This window comes from Cynara cardunculus, assembly GCF_001531365.2.
Source record: "Cynara cardunculus var. scolymus isolate 2C chromosome LG 11, CcrdV1, whole genome shotgun sequence".
NCBI classification, from domain to species: Eukaryota; Viridiplantae; Streptophyta; class Magnoliopsida; order Asterales; family Asteraceae; genus Cynara; species Cynara cardunculus.
Genome location: NC_037538.1, coordinates 404,334 through 418,060, shown reverse-complemented (window position 1 = coordinate 418,060; position 13,727 = coordinate 404,334). Strand labels below are relative to the sequence as shown.

Here is a 13,727-nt window from a genome sequence, read left to right as displayed (position 1 = left end):
CAAAATTTAAACATCTCTTTTTTGAACCCTTGACTTCTAAAATTCTAAAATACACCGGTTATTTCTAGGAAACAAATGTACAAGTAATCTTAATCGCCGTTTTCAAAACCTAAATAAGTTTATAGAAAACCAATTCCGGATTTTGTAAATACAAATTACACTTTAGTGCACTACCTAGAATTTCAAGTTTTCGCGATGGTACTAAAGCGACCAATAAAACCTTCAAAATGAATTTAGGTACTTGGTTTTTAACTTAGATACTTGATTATTTAATCTTAATCTTTCTCAACGATTTGAGCTAATGACTGAAAGTTCTTCCTCCGAGGAAGGGACGGTGGATTTTAGGGAAAAATATAAAGTGGGGATGAGAGGATAAAAGGTTAACGTTTTGATTTTTATGTTTTTACTTTTTAAAAGCAATGAAATGAAGTGGTATTTCATTTTCTTTAAGTTGTTTTAAAAACATGTTTACTTACATAACATATTCAACTTGTTTTTACAGGTTAAAGTGTTGATTATTTGGTTTTATAAAATTTTAAGATTTATTTATTTAAAAATTTATCTGATAACTTAATATTTTTTATTATTAAAAACTCTATTGAATTTTCTTAAAACTTTCTGAGAAAGTTAACGTCGGATTAAAATAGGGTTATAACTCCCTAAACCAATGACATCGATAATAGCCTAAAGAAAGAATTATGTAATTTATTTTTTTGAAGAATTAAAAGAATATGAATTAAATTGCACATTTGGGTTGGGGGGTTTAAATATTCACCGGATCCACCACAATACGTCCGGTGTTTGCTTTTCATTTTGTTATCCAACAAAAACTCCATTTTCATGGCTCGCTGCAATCTCTCTCTTCAATGGGGGTTTTAAACCCATAGATTTATCGCTTCAACTTTGTTTCCTTACTCACAAACTCTTCAATTCTTCCTATTACTTTTTTTTTGGGGGGGACATGGGGAAGAATCAAGCGTATAAGGCGATGCAGAGATCAAGGGTGGGCTCGACCTCAGGCGGCCCCGACGACGTGGATGACGGCATGGTTTGTACCCTTCCATATCATATTTTCTTCTTATTTTCAATGTCTACACTATTCAATTAGGACAGAATCAAATCACAGGTTTTACCTAGGGTTATCTTCTTAGTCTCTTATATCGTAGCTAAAAAAAATCTTTTTTTTGGACAGAATCAAATCACAGGTTGTGACTAGGGTCTGATACCTTTGTTAGAATTTACGAACAAGTAGAACCTCGGTAATAATAGTTACCTTTCACATACTTTTTTACTCTCTTACTGATAATGGCTGGCTAGACCAAGCTAAATACTCCGTTAACATGGCGATTTTGAATTCTTCTGTGTCTCTAACCTTTAGGTAACTAGAATTGTGATTGTGAAGATTTTACGTTGAAATAATTGAATTGTTGTTGGTTCAGAATATTTCACAAGGAACCGCAAACATCAGTAGCAAGTTGCTCTGTGAAAATAACTCTTGTTAGGTTGATTACATGTGTTAGGAAAACATATTTTGGTTTTTTGTTTGTGTGGTGGGTGGGGAGATATCTACAAGTGATTTGATTCTTCAAGGCTGAATGGCTATTATTGTAGTGTAGCTCTTCCATTCTGTTGCATATCTTTTTTTTCCTTTTTCTGTTCTTCACCAGCATATTTTCATTTCCTATTTGTACCACATAATCCACCTTTCTTTTAGTTCTGCTCTTAACCAGCATATAGTTCTGTAGAGATAATACATCGGGGAAGTTGTAGTCAGTTTTCTTTACTGTACCCTTTCTGATTAAGAGAGTCGCAGGTGGATGGTTCATTTCATTCACCAGAGTGGCATGCAGCTCGTTTAGCCAGCCTCAAAACTTCTCATACGGTTACTTGGGAAGAGTACAAGAAGAAGCAAAAGGTAACTTTTTATCTTCACTTTCACCATGCAACAGCATTCCTTAAAGCTATCTTTTTTGAAGTTGAATGTACAGTTGCTGTTAATGCATCTAAAATTGTAAGCATCTCCATTATTGGTTTTGCTTTTGCCTCACAAGTCATAATGCATCATCATCATATTGCTTTTCTGTTGTAATCGAGATAATAGTATTTTCAAAACTCTTGTTTCAGAATAAATGATTTCCACTGATCTTGGGTTATATTAATTTACTTGTTTATGACTTCTTGAGATTTAGCAAAGTTGTTATGATTTTATTTACTTTTTCTTCTGGTAAGCCACAGTACTAGAAATATAACTTGCTCGTTGAAGTATTAGTAAAATCGCAGACTGCAAGTCTTTGTCGATGGTATCCATTTGCAAAGTAAACGACTGAAACCTCGTGGGAATCCCTTGTTTTGAAATGCCTCTGAGATTCTGGAAGTTTCTGATTATTGTGGCAGACTGTTGAATCAGGTTTAACCTTTGTGCCTCTGTAACAAAGGTTGCTCCATAAAACATGCATTGTTATATACAATGCAGGTGGAAAGCTCCTAGTGGATATTTCTTGGAAAAGGAATGATAAATGCATTGACAAGTATCTATCGACTACGTTGGTGAATGCAAAGTAGCTCTTGCCTGGAGGGATATTCTTCTTACTACCATTTGGTTGTACATTGGCTGCTTGTATAGAAACCAGGTCTTCTGTAGTCTCTACTCTGTGCCTTTTGGTTGCTCGATTGCCAATTTTGAATGGATCATGCAGTTGTCATACAACCTACTGGTCTATGCCTGCATGTGATGATCATATTCAGTATTCAATGCTTGGTTCATTGACACTATTGATTTGCCAACGAAGTCGGTTGCTACTCTACATACTTATGACTAGTTTTCTAATATGGTTTAGAATTGGTTTTATTTTACTCATAGCCACAATTGATCACTCATAATTTAATACCTCAATTCTCTCATCTGAACTTGAATGCACATATATCAATATACCAATGTATACTGATAAAAGTAGGGATTGAATTCAAGGGAAAGGGAATGCTCCTCATTAATTGAATGCTTACATGGGTGTTTACTGGCTATTGAGAGGAGAGATGCTCCCCACAGGACTCACATCCAAAATGTCTACACAACAGAATGCCCTAATGCACTATCCTGATACCACGTCTCTTATTTACCTGCATTACCTATTTGTATGGCTTATGCCATTAACTACTTGTTCATCCATTAGTATAGATTATGACAATACCCATCTCCAATTCACAATACCCCAAATCCTTCATGAAGATATCTATCAGCAATGAAGACGTATACTCCTTGTCCCTGTTGGAATCCTTGTTGCCGGAACCCACTAACACATGCGTTTCGTCCTTTGATTCATTTTCATCTGCCTTTTTTTCCTCTCTTCTGTGATGCACATTCAATTGTGAATCTAAGAGTAGATTTGACCTAGTCACCTACAGAATAGAGATTGAAACCTCTATAATTTTGCAAGGTACCTCCCACCCAAACGGGCATCAATGTCGAGTATGGCAAGTGACAGGATCCACAAACTCTGCAAGGCCACAACAACCAGGAAACATTAATTGTTTCATCATCAATAGCGAGCAAGCCATGTCGGTTCAAATTGACAGTTACACTCACAACCTCGAAACCATTATCGGTCAGTGGATCTGACGAAGTCCTAGCAATTTCTTGTTCTCTTCCACCTACCATAAAATCTTCATTTCCGCTTCCGTAACCAATCTTTCTTCCATTTTTGTCATAGGATTGTACGTCAATTATGTGCCCTTCACCATAATCATCACGTTCTTCATGAACTAATGGATCATTCGAAGAAAGGCGATGGAAATTTGACCATGCTGGTGGTGGCAACGATGGTGGTGGAGGTTCTTGTGGGATATTGCGTAAAAAGGCTTTCCCCTGCCTTACGGCCTTCCTTTTCTTCTTTTCAAGATCCTTCTTTCCTTATGATGGCAGTCCGGTAATCACAAATTGACCACCTCCTTCACAATAGTCTCATGTCTGGAATGGTTCTTTTCAAAGGCATTCCACAATGTTTCTCTTGAATTCCATGCTTGACGTGCTTCTTTTATGTCATTTAGGGCTGTTATCTGCTGATTTCAAGTCCTTATATCTTGTTTTTTAATCTCTTCCTTCACGATCTGCAAAACCAAACTCATCGCCAATTGGAGCAAACTGAGAATCTGAGTCTTTCCTCTATTTTCTCGACTGTTGACAGCAGACCCCTCAAGATCTCCTGCGCTAGTACCATTTGACGTACAGTGGTAATATCAGAGAACAAATTCAAAGGGAAGGGAATGCTTTTCATTAGTTGAATACTTACAAGGGTGTTTTCTGGCTTTCGAGAGGCCTGAAATTCTCCACAGGATTCATGCCTTAAATGTATACAAAACAGAATATCCTATTTGTAGGACTTACGCATTAACTACTGTACATCCATTAGTATAGAGTATAACATATACTAAATTCACAAATTGTCTGGCGCCTGTGTTACTTGGTGCCTCTGCCGGTTGTTGTGGTGCAGTAAAGCAACAACAGTTTTATGCTTATGTATAGCATTTAGGGTTATGTATAGCTTCTTTGTGAATCAAGATCAAGGCTTCTGATGTCGTTTGTATATGATTGGTACATCCAGACTCAAAACAGTTAACTAAAATATGTATGTATTCATAATAGCTCAAAAACTTGTGTGTAGAAATCAATAGGATATATGGGTGATTCCTAATTTATATGGCTTATTCGTGTTGTCTAATTTTTTTTCTGTACGTAGTAACTCTGATGGTTAGGTTCAGGCCATTATTTTCCATTTTCGTAGGAATAGACAGATGCAATAGAACAGCTAACAAGACCTGCATATGCCCTTCTTTGGTGAGGCTCACATTGATATGGTTATTGAAAATTGGAAGTTAGTGGAGATGCACGCATGCTGTGGCTTACTGGCATAATCTTAGGCCACTAAAAAGATATCATGTATGCAAGATAGGCAGCAAACATGTGAATGTTGAGGTGTATGTGTGGCCCACAAGATGAGGGATGGAATTAATCTTGAAGATATAAACAAACCAGAGATGGATGGGTGGCACCAGCATAGGAGAAGCTGAGGTGACATCAATTGTACAACGGAGAATATAGTGCATTTAGAGGAGACTTGGACCAAGAGAAAATCATTAGAGAGATAGAGGTATATGGGAAGCAGTGCATCGAGATGCAAGTAAAATATCTAAAGATGTTGGTGTTCGATAGGAGCTAATGAAAGGAATACCATTCATGTCTCTGAACCCTAGAGCTTCACCGCATGCCATTTTCTGTTCGATATCATCTTCATAATTTTTTTAGTGGTCAGTTTTAGCTTACCGCAGGTAGTTTGGGATACATGAGTTGTATTCTGGGCAATAATTTTCTTGAATGTGAATAAAATCCTAGCTATTTCCCTAACTAGCTTATTGATTACCTTTCTAATATATTTTATTATTTGGAGTTCCAATCCAAGTTCTTACTTTGAAATACACTTTTAACCCCGATCTTTATTTCAGATCGTATCTCTTTTGCATTTACAGTTTTTTTCTAACATTCCAGAACATCTTTACTGAATATCATGGCTTTTATTTTGTTTTACTCCTTTTGTTGTTTTAATGGTAATGACTTAAGTGACATTGCTTAATGATTAGATATATACAAAACAGAAGGAAACTACCTAATTCTTATTGTTAGGAAGAAGAAATGAAAAAAGGGGAGTTAGAAGCTGACAAAGATAGAATGATGCGAGAATATCGGGCTCAACTAGATGCAGAAAGGGCAAGCAAGCTCGCCCATGGAAGAAACCACTCAAAAAGTAAATCTACTCAGAGGAAGGGTAAGTGCATAACTTTAAACCTTCTCTTGTACATATCTTTGTCATCTGATGCTATTGTGCCTTGTTGCAGATAAGGACAAAGATCTGAAGAAGCGCACCAACAAGAAGAGAAAGGTGCATCAAATTCCCGGATTATCTACAGTACCTTGGCCCAATCAATATGCAACTTGCTTCTTTGTTATGGAAGTCTTTTGATCATATTTTAGTTGTCATCATTATTAATCATTTGTTACCTCATTACAGAAGTAACATGTTAGCCAGATCCCATAAGTGCACCCAACCTAATGGGGTCAGGGTGTTTCATAGGTAATAGTTGGTTCGACTCCCTTCCCATCCTCGAATTCTAAACATATTCATGCCCGGGCTCACATGTACATCATATATGGATATGCATCATTATCCTTTCAAACAGCTAGTATGACGATGACCATGAAACTGAAGTACTTGACATTATGATGACTCTAATACATCATACATAATTGTCTTGTCACTGGGAACTTACACACCAAAATTTATCTTTCAAATAGTTCCATAACTGAAAGGAGATATACATAACATATCAGCAGCAACTGTGAAAAGGAAAGATATCATTAAAACACACATCTTCTCACAGTAAGGCTTTATGCTTTGTTGCCTAGCTCTTTCTTTTCTCTTCCTTTATTTGACCTGGATTTTCACTTGTCACAACTGTAAGTCTTGGTGTATGAGAAGATATAGGTATGTTTGGCCGGAATTAATACCAATACCAGGAAATCATAGAACAAATGAGCTTGGGTTTTGTATCGTATGCAGTTGACCTGTACTTTTGAGTACATGTTCTAATTGTACACGATTGTAAAATAATTTATTTTCATATATGGCTGTGCACTTTTTAGGATGTCTGGTACATGCTGAACTTTGACTGCTGCACTTACCAATCTGGTCATTCAACCCATATTTCCAGTATCAAAGCACTTGAAACTCTTTAATAATTTCCATAGAGTTCATGCATATAAGAGGGTGTGCAGGAAGTCATCCGATCCAATTACAACTGACAGACCAAAATTGGCTATCCAATTGTAATTGGATTGGACCGGACCCAAAATTTCAACCATATGGTTTTATGATTGAAAGCCTGGTTATTGATCTCAACCCCTCTTCTTGTGGATACTGTATATGCACGTGTTGTTAGGATACTTATAACATGTACCAAGAGGCCAACTTTGACTCTACATATCTCTTTAGGTTAGAAGCAATATTATTATTAGGTCTTATTTTTAATTTCTTTCATGGCAAAAGTCAAAACCAAACTATATGATCAGTAGTGATGATGATACAGCAAGAGTGAAATGATTTTATGCCAGTATCTTTTTGCTAAAGATTAAGAGGGTGTCTTGTTAGTGATCCTGTTCTCTTGTAAGGATGGCACATGACTAGTTTTAAGCTGACCTTATTGAAAAAAGGTCCCAACCTTTTGTGGTGCCTTTTCCTTGTTTCATTTCTGCATCAGACCCAACACCCTTGTGATTAGTGATCATTCTACCTATTTCTCCCCTCCATAAATTGTTGAGCCTGGCTTAGAATAGATGTCTCTTTTTTATTATTTGACCAAGGAACAAAACTAACCTCAGTCTTATCTGTTGCGTTTTTTATTCCTATAGCATTTGAGAAGATCTTCTGAGTCTAGCTCTTCAAGTTCATCATCTGAATCCTCAAGTAGTGATGATGATTCGAGAGAATCAAGAAGGTCAAAGAGAAAGAGGAAAGACAAAAGGCACAGATCAAAATCCAAGCATGATGAAGAGGCAGATGGCCCTTTGCCACTTTCGAGGTTCTTTGGGAGCACAAAAAGCTGATGTAATGTGTTTTTGATTATGTGTGAGGTTGATTATTTGCGCTGCAAATGATGTAATGCCAAATCATCTATTTTCGACTTCTTTCTGCTAATACAGGATATGATTATGTTCTACAGTGTAGCATCCTGTAACTGTGAATTGAAATTGTTGAAGATTTGTAGACTCATAATTAAAATCGTTCATTGAGGTCAAGTAAAAGTTTGTTTCCTTCAAGGCTGAATGTCATAAATGTCCTATATGCTGTAGATAAACACTAGTCTAGTATGCTTTAGGTGTATGAGATGAATTTTTCTTTTTGAGGATGAGGACATGATGCTGATGTCCATCCGTCCAGGAACGCATGTTGTAACCTTCCCAACCATTGTTTATTTAAATTTTCTAGGCGTTTTGCCTCGAGATTCAGATTTGTATTAGACCTAGAGGCTACTTACCGAACAAGCTCTTATCGGGGTGCCGTTTACTCCCCCATCCCATTAAAATATGTCAATTAACATTACATGCATATACATATTAGTGATAAATATTCGTGATATATATGATTAAAATACCCTTTAATCGTAGGAAAACAAGGGAGAAAGCGTTTTAAAGTGACTTTAGATTCAATATTAAAATTGTTAAAAATACGCACTATATACATACATAAATATGACCTACATACATACATACATACATATATGTACGTATACACATGTGTTTGTGTGTATAGGGTGGGTTAAAATGAGAACCAAAAACTCATTAAAAACCCGGGGAACCAAACTATTCATGATGAATAACACTAAATAATGAAAATTATTCATGATGAAGATAGATATTCATGATGAAAATACATGATACATATGATAAAAATGCATTAAATCATAAATAATGAAAAAACAATGATATTTATGAGGTACTCATGATGACTTGATAAATGTAAAATTAACCGAAACAAAGTTTAAAGTTTGGTAAACTCAAGATGAAATTGATGAACATACTAAACACATCCAAGAATCTTAAAGGCTAATATGCAAAAGAGGGGAAGAAGGATATGCCGTTAAAGGAACTTTTGCATTGCATGATAGTGAGACATGTGGTCAGTAAGATGATTGTGATGTATGAACCCATATACTCTAAAAACCAACTCTGTAAGTTTCAGTTTGAATAAAAGTATCAATCGTGAATTCAGAAGTACACTACAATTAATCAATAATGTACGTGCAATATATATATATATATATATATATATATATATATATATATATGCGCATATGCGCTGAATGCTTATTAATTATAGAAATATTTGGTTATATCGAAATCTCCTGCTGAAATTTTATACTTGTTGAGCTTATGTTTAGAATGAGTTCACTACTTGTGTCAAAAATCCTTGACAGGTAGTAAATGGACATGTAGGTTTAGGTTAAATTTTCAATGAAGTGAGTTGTACGTACATTAGGACTTATTGCCTTGTACACATTTTTGTTCTCCCTTGTCATTTTTTTTTTGGAAAGGGGACTGGGGACGGAACCCCGGGAAAACTTTATGATTTGAGTATTCCCTTGTCAATTTGAGTACCTATGATTTGGTGTAAAGTAGATAAAATGGTACCGTTAAAACTGAAGGGGAAGCCCTAAAGACCAGCTATGTTGTATGGTTGAGAGTGTTGAGCAGTATAAAGAAGGCGCAAGTGAAGAAATTGGAGGATGTTGAGATGGACGTGTGGCCATGCTGGATAGGATCCTGAATGAAGTTTACAGATCGGAACTGGGTTCACAAATAAACTTAGAGAGGGTAGATTGAGGTGGTTTGCGCCTATAAAATCAGTTTGACTGCTAACAGTTGCAAAAATCTTTTGAGTGTTAACCGGCCACAATGTTACATGTTGGTAATGATATGGTTCAAGAAGCATGATTTCAACCTTAAGCATGTTAGTAATTCAATACTCACCTGTTATCTGTCCACTGAACTTGATTGTTGGTAGAAAGACGAGCATATTTCTTTTGACACAGTTTTCTGAGAAATATCAGAAGCATTTTGGCCCTCTGTGATATTGTTGGCTCCCTCAATTCTTATGTTTACCACAATTCAACTATGAACTGGAACATCTACCAGCGACCAAAGAAAAAGCTGATCAAGGAAGAAAAGCTTTGGCTGACATAGGCGAAGTTGAATAATGAGGAGATCAAATAGAGATGACATTTCTAGAGCCTCTAGTTCGTCTAATATCAATTCTATAATGACCACAAGCCAAGGATCACAACTTGATACAAATATCAAAATTGATAATCATAATCCATCCATAAAAACTAAATTTATACACAAGAAATATAAATTCAACTTCAGTTATAACTCCTCAAGAACACCATAGAATTAATGAAAAATAGGTGATAACCTAAAAATACTTTTTATTTGAATTTACCAAAATGTGTACGTGTCATATAAACGATCCTAGTCCTTGATCCCTCTCCAAGAGGAAAAGTAGTGAATGAATAATCCAATATGGTGTTTTATTTATTTAATATTATCATCAAATAATATCTATATTTTATTAGCATTATTATTAAATATTTAAGAATATTGGTCCTAAAGATTTGATAAATGTGTTAAAACATAAATTATTTTTATTTATTTATAAAATCTTTTAAAACTCTAAAAATGAATACATGAGAAGAAAACATTTGGTTTTGATTTAATACTTCATTAAACCTCCAAGGTCAAGTGCACAGCTAGCTACAGGTGAATTTTATTATGAAATCATATTTTTATTCCTATTGGTGACGAATTTTCTAACAAAGCTAATAAAGTAATTAGTTTTGCCCATCAAGAAACTAAAGGCATCATTGATAATGGCAAACGGATGTAGCATCACCTCACCTCACCTCACCTCACCTATATAATAATTTCATAATCACCCTATTATTTATTTTTTTGAAATTATTGTAATACCAAGTGCAATTCGGGCAAATGATTGTGTAAAAAAAGGAAGTTAATGATAAGAAGCATAAGAAGAGATTTTCATCCTGATCACTCTTAATTTAATGTTCATCTATGAATTGCGCTTTAAAAGGAAGTTGATCTGGTACATCTCAGTATATCTTATTAGTGTTGACATTAGATTAGGTTTAGGTTTGATCCAAGGATGAAGATATTACAACAACCTCCCTTCTTACCGGACCCAACTCATTTCTTAAATTATGATTGTCAGTTATGAACAAAATGTAGATGATTATTTGTGTTAAATAGAAAGTAATCATGACTAGGAAGGGAGAATAAACATAAACAGAGAGAGAGAGAGCAGTACCCAATTTGAATTTTATTACTAGGAGAGGAGAAGAGACGATTGATAATTAGAATGAGAATGAGAATGAGAAGCATATTAATGATTTATATAATGCTATTCAGCTGCTGCTGGATTGATGAGCTTCCCTTTCTCCCTGAGCTGAGCCATACTCTCTTTCATTGCTTCCTTCCTCTTCTTACTAGCTATTACTTTAGCCAACACACCACTTATATTTGGATCCTTTTTCTCCGTCAGCGGAGTCGGAGGAGGCCGCCTTGCTGCTGCATCTGCACTCTTATTAGTACCAATCAACCCATACCCAAACACTGCACCAACCAACCTCAATCCAACATCCCTCCTGCAACATAATACATGGTTTTTTTGGTTTCTCATTAATCTTTCTTTTCTTCTATCATCATATACAACTACTAAACAGATTTTATTACCTGCTGCTAACAGATTGTTGGGAATTTTTGAAAGCTATTCCCGTACATGGAGATGGAGTGGCTGTTGAGATGGTTACCCAATGGGCCATGATAGATAAGAGCAATGTCTCATGAATTGAATTGAATTGACCACCTATTTCAACTCCACATTCATCTTCCGCCTCTTCCTCATTGGTTGATTCATTGATTGTGGATAACATTCATACTCATGTGGACCTCATTAATATTATCCAGACTGAAAATACCAATATGCCCTTAACAATTCAAACCTATTATATGCATCTCTTTGTGAAAATCCCCACAAAACAAAACAAAACAAAAATATAAAATCAAATTCATAAAAGAACCGACACTTTACCATATCCCAAGTACAATTGTTTCTGGCTGGCTCTAGGTAAAGAAAACTAAAATAAATAAGACGATAAATAAAACTAGTAGGAATAATATCATCATCAACTGACCCTTCATACCAGCCTTCTTCATTACCATACCCACTTTTTTCTGCACAAACAATAATAATAATAATAATAATAATAATAATAATAATAATAATAATAATAATAATAATAATAATAATAATAATAATAATAATAATATTAGCATCACAACATAACAACTTCAAGAAAAAATAAACTGAAAATTACCTGCACAAAATCAAGGCGGTTTGATGTGCTTTCCATCTCCGTACCCAATTCATCTATAATCTGATCCTGAAGCATCACATATAATTTAAACCAAATGACACGAGTAACAATTCTAGTTAGCAATCAATGGCACCTTCACTGCATTTTCCAATTTGAATTGAATATATAGGACCAGCCAAAATGATGGTCACCTGAGCCAATAGTTCTTCATGTATGGTAAGACCAACATTTCCTATCCTTTGAATGCCTTCACTCATCTCATCCAGTTCTTCATCTTGTTGCCTTCAAAAACCAAATCAGGCATCCATGCTAAGTAATAGACAAAGCCTCACATATACAAATGAGGAAGGTAACAGCAGGACATAGTGTAATCTATAATAATACTACAACAATACAACATATGCTTTACGAAGTGTCTGCTATGACTACTTACCATCCTTTTCACATAACAATACCACAGTCCCCAATAGAACTACAACTTTTTCTTTCTTGGTCAAGTTAAACAACCAATTTGCCCCCATTGTAACCAGTACAAAGTACTTGGTGCTCATTTTAGTTTATGAGATTTGTCCTCGTAAAGGGTAATCAAGTACTCTTATTGATTTTTGAGCCAAGTCAAACACTAAGATTCTAGTGAAATGGAGGGGATAAAAAATAACAACTGAGGCCACAATCCACCCATTCCATGTCAACAAGTGTATGCTCACATGTACAGGGAAAGAAAAAAAACGACGGTATTGGTTCTCCTTTGTAGGGGAGCAAACTGGTGGAATATCGTGTGTTTTGATTATTATGAATCAATCTCCTATAATCTGTGATTCTATCGTGTATATTCCCTCCATAGATAGAGAGATTTATCGTATAGATTCATTTTCTCTTTGGTAACGTTTTCCACTTTTTGTATATATAATGGTGTATCATTCTATTCAACGAAATTATCAAAAATAATTCCAACGCTCTTAGCTTCATCCTTCATAAATGTGCAGCAGTTTATCTAGCAGAAGTTATTGGCAACATAAATAATGTAGATAACATATACAGAAAATCATGCAAGTGAAAACCAAAAGAAAGGAAAAGTGGGTAATTCATGTACTTTATGAGAAGCATTTGTCTATCTGATTCAGAGGAGATGAAATCATCATTCTCTCCAGCAATATACTGAGGTGTTCTATCCTGCTGTTTAGAATGTGGTACCCTCATCAGTTCTCGGCGTTCCCCGATCTTATTTGAAATGCTTTTGCCATTTAAGTCTTTTCCACCCACTGCTTTCTTCACATTTCCCACCTGATCCAATAATAAAATTCAACAGAATTATATAGGTGTTTAAGAGAAGGAACATGAAAATGTACATTCAACCAAAGATGGTAAAAAGCAAAGCAAAGTAGGTTTGACAAAAAAACTTTTTATGAGGTACATAAAGAACCTGAGTCCGGGCAATGCTGGTCCATCTCCTTCTTTTTCCAAGCTCAACTTCATTGATGCCAAACCATGCAGGATCTCTTGCTGCAACCGAAATTGTCTTCTCTAACTCATCTACCTTCCTATCAGGAAAACAGCATTCAGGAAACAAAACTAAATGCATTTATGATAGGCCAATAACAATGATGATCATCATATTGGAACCACTAAAAACTCCATTGAGGAAGGTCCATAAATGTTTAATATTGGCTAGAGATCAAACATGGAAACAGGTAAGTGCAATCAATAACCATAGATAGTAAAGGAATGAA

General features: G+C 35.3%; 3 protein-coding genes across 8 annotated transcripts in view; 1 reads left to right on the top strand and 2 right to left on the bottom strand.

Moving 5' to 3' along the window:
* Positions 1 to 800: 800 nt before the first annotated feature.
* Positions 801 to 7,860, top strand: LOC112521244 (protein FAM133). The gene is made up of 5 exons (XM_025129990.1): positions 801 to 1,048; positions 1,814 to 1,915; positions 5,675 to 5,816; positions 5,887 to 5,930; positions 7,457 to 7,860. The coding sequence occupies exons 1-5, from the start codon at positions 962 to 964 to the stop codon at positions 7,649 to 7,651; spliced, it is 570 nt and encodes a 189-aa protein (XP_024985758.1). The 5' UTR covers positions 801 to 961; the 3' UTR covers positions 7,652 to 7,860.
* Positions 7,861 to 10,917: 3,057 nt separating this feature from the next.
* Positions 10,918 to 11,568, bottom strand: LOC112520804. Its single transcript, XM_025129384.1, has 2 exons — positions 11,354 to 11,568; positions 10,918 to 11,265 (listed from the first exon to the last, which is right to left on the bottom strand). Exons 1-2 carry the CDS (start codon positions 11,551 to 11,553, stop codon positions 11,022 to 11,024), a joined length of 444 nt encoding a protein of 147 aa, XP_024985152.1. The 5' UTR covers positions 11,554 to 11,568; the 3' UTR covers positions 10,918 to 11,021.
* LOC112520803 (syntaxin-61-like) overlaps positions 11,560 to 13,727 on the bottom strand; it is a 5,345-nt gene continuing 3,177 nt past the window's right edge. For 3 of the 6 annotated variants that reach the window (XM_025129379.1, XM_025129378.1, XM_025129380.1), the window contains 6 exons: positions 13,421 to 13,534; positions 13,091 to 13,281; positions 12,189 to 12,279; positions 11,998 to 12,063; positions 11,815 to 11,854; positions 11,566 to 11,743 (listed from right to left, as the gene is read on the bottom strand). In XM_025129379.1, the coding sequence (XP_024985147.1) occupies positions 11,580 to 11,743; positions 11,815 to 11,854; positions 11,998 to 12,063; positions 12,189 to 12,279; positions 13,091 to 13,281; positions 13,421 to 13,534 (666 nt within the window). In that variant the 3' untranslated portion in view covers positions 11,566 to 11,579. Of the gene's footprint in view, positions 11,855 to 11,997; positions 12,064 to 12,188; positions 12,280 to 13,090; positions 13,282 to 13,420; positions 13,535 to 13,727 lie in introns of all 6 variants that reach the window. The other 3 variants (XM_025129383.1, XM_025129382.1, XM_025129381.1) reach the window with 3 other exon arrangements.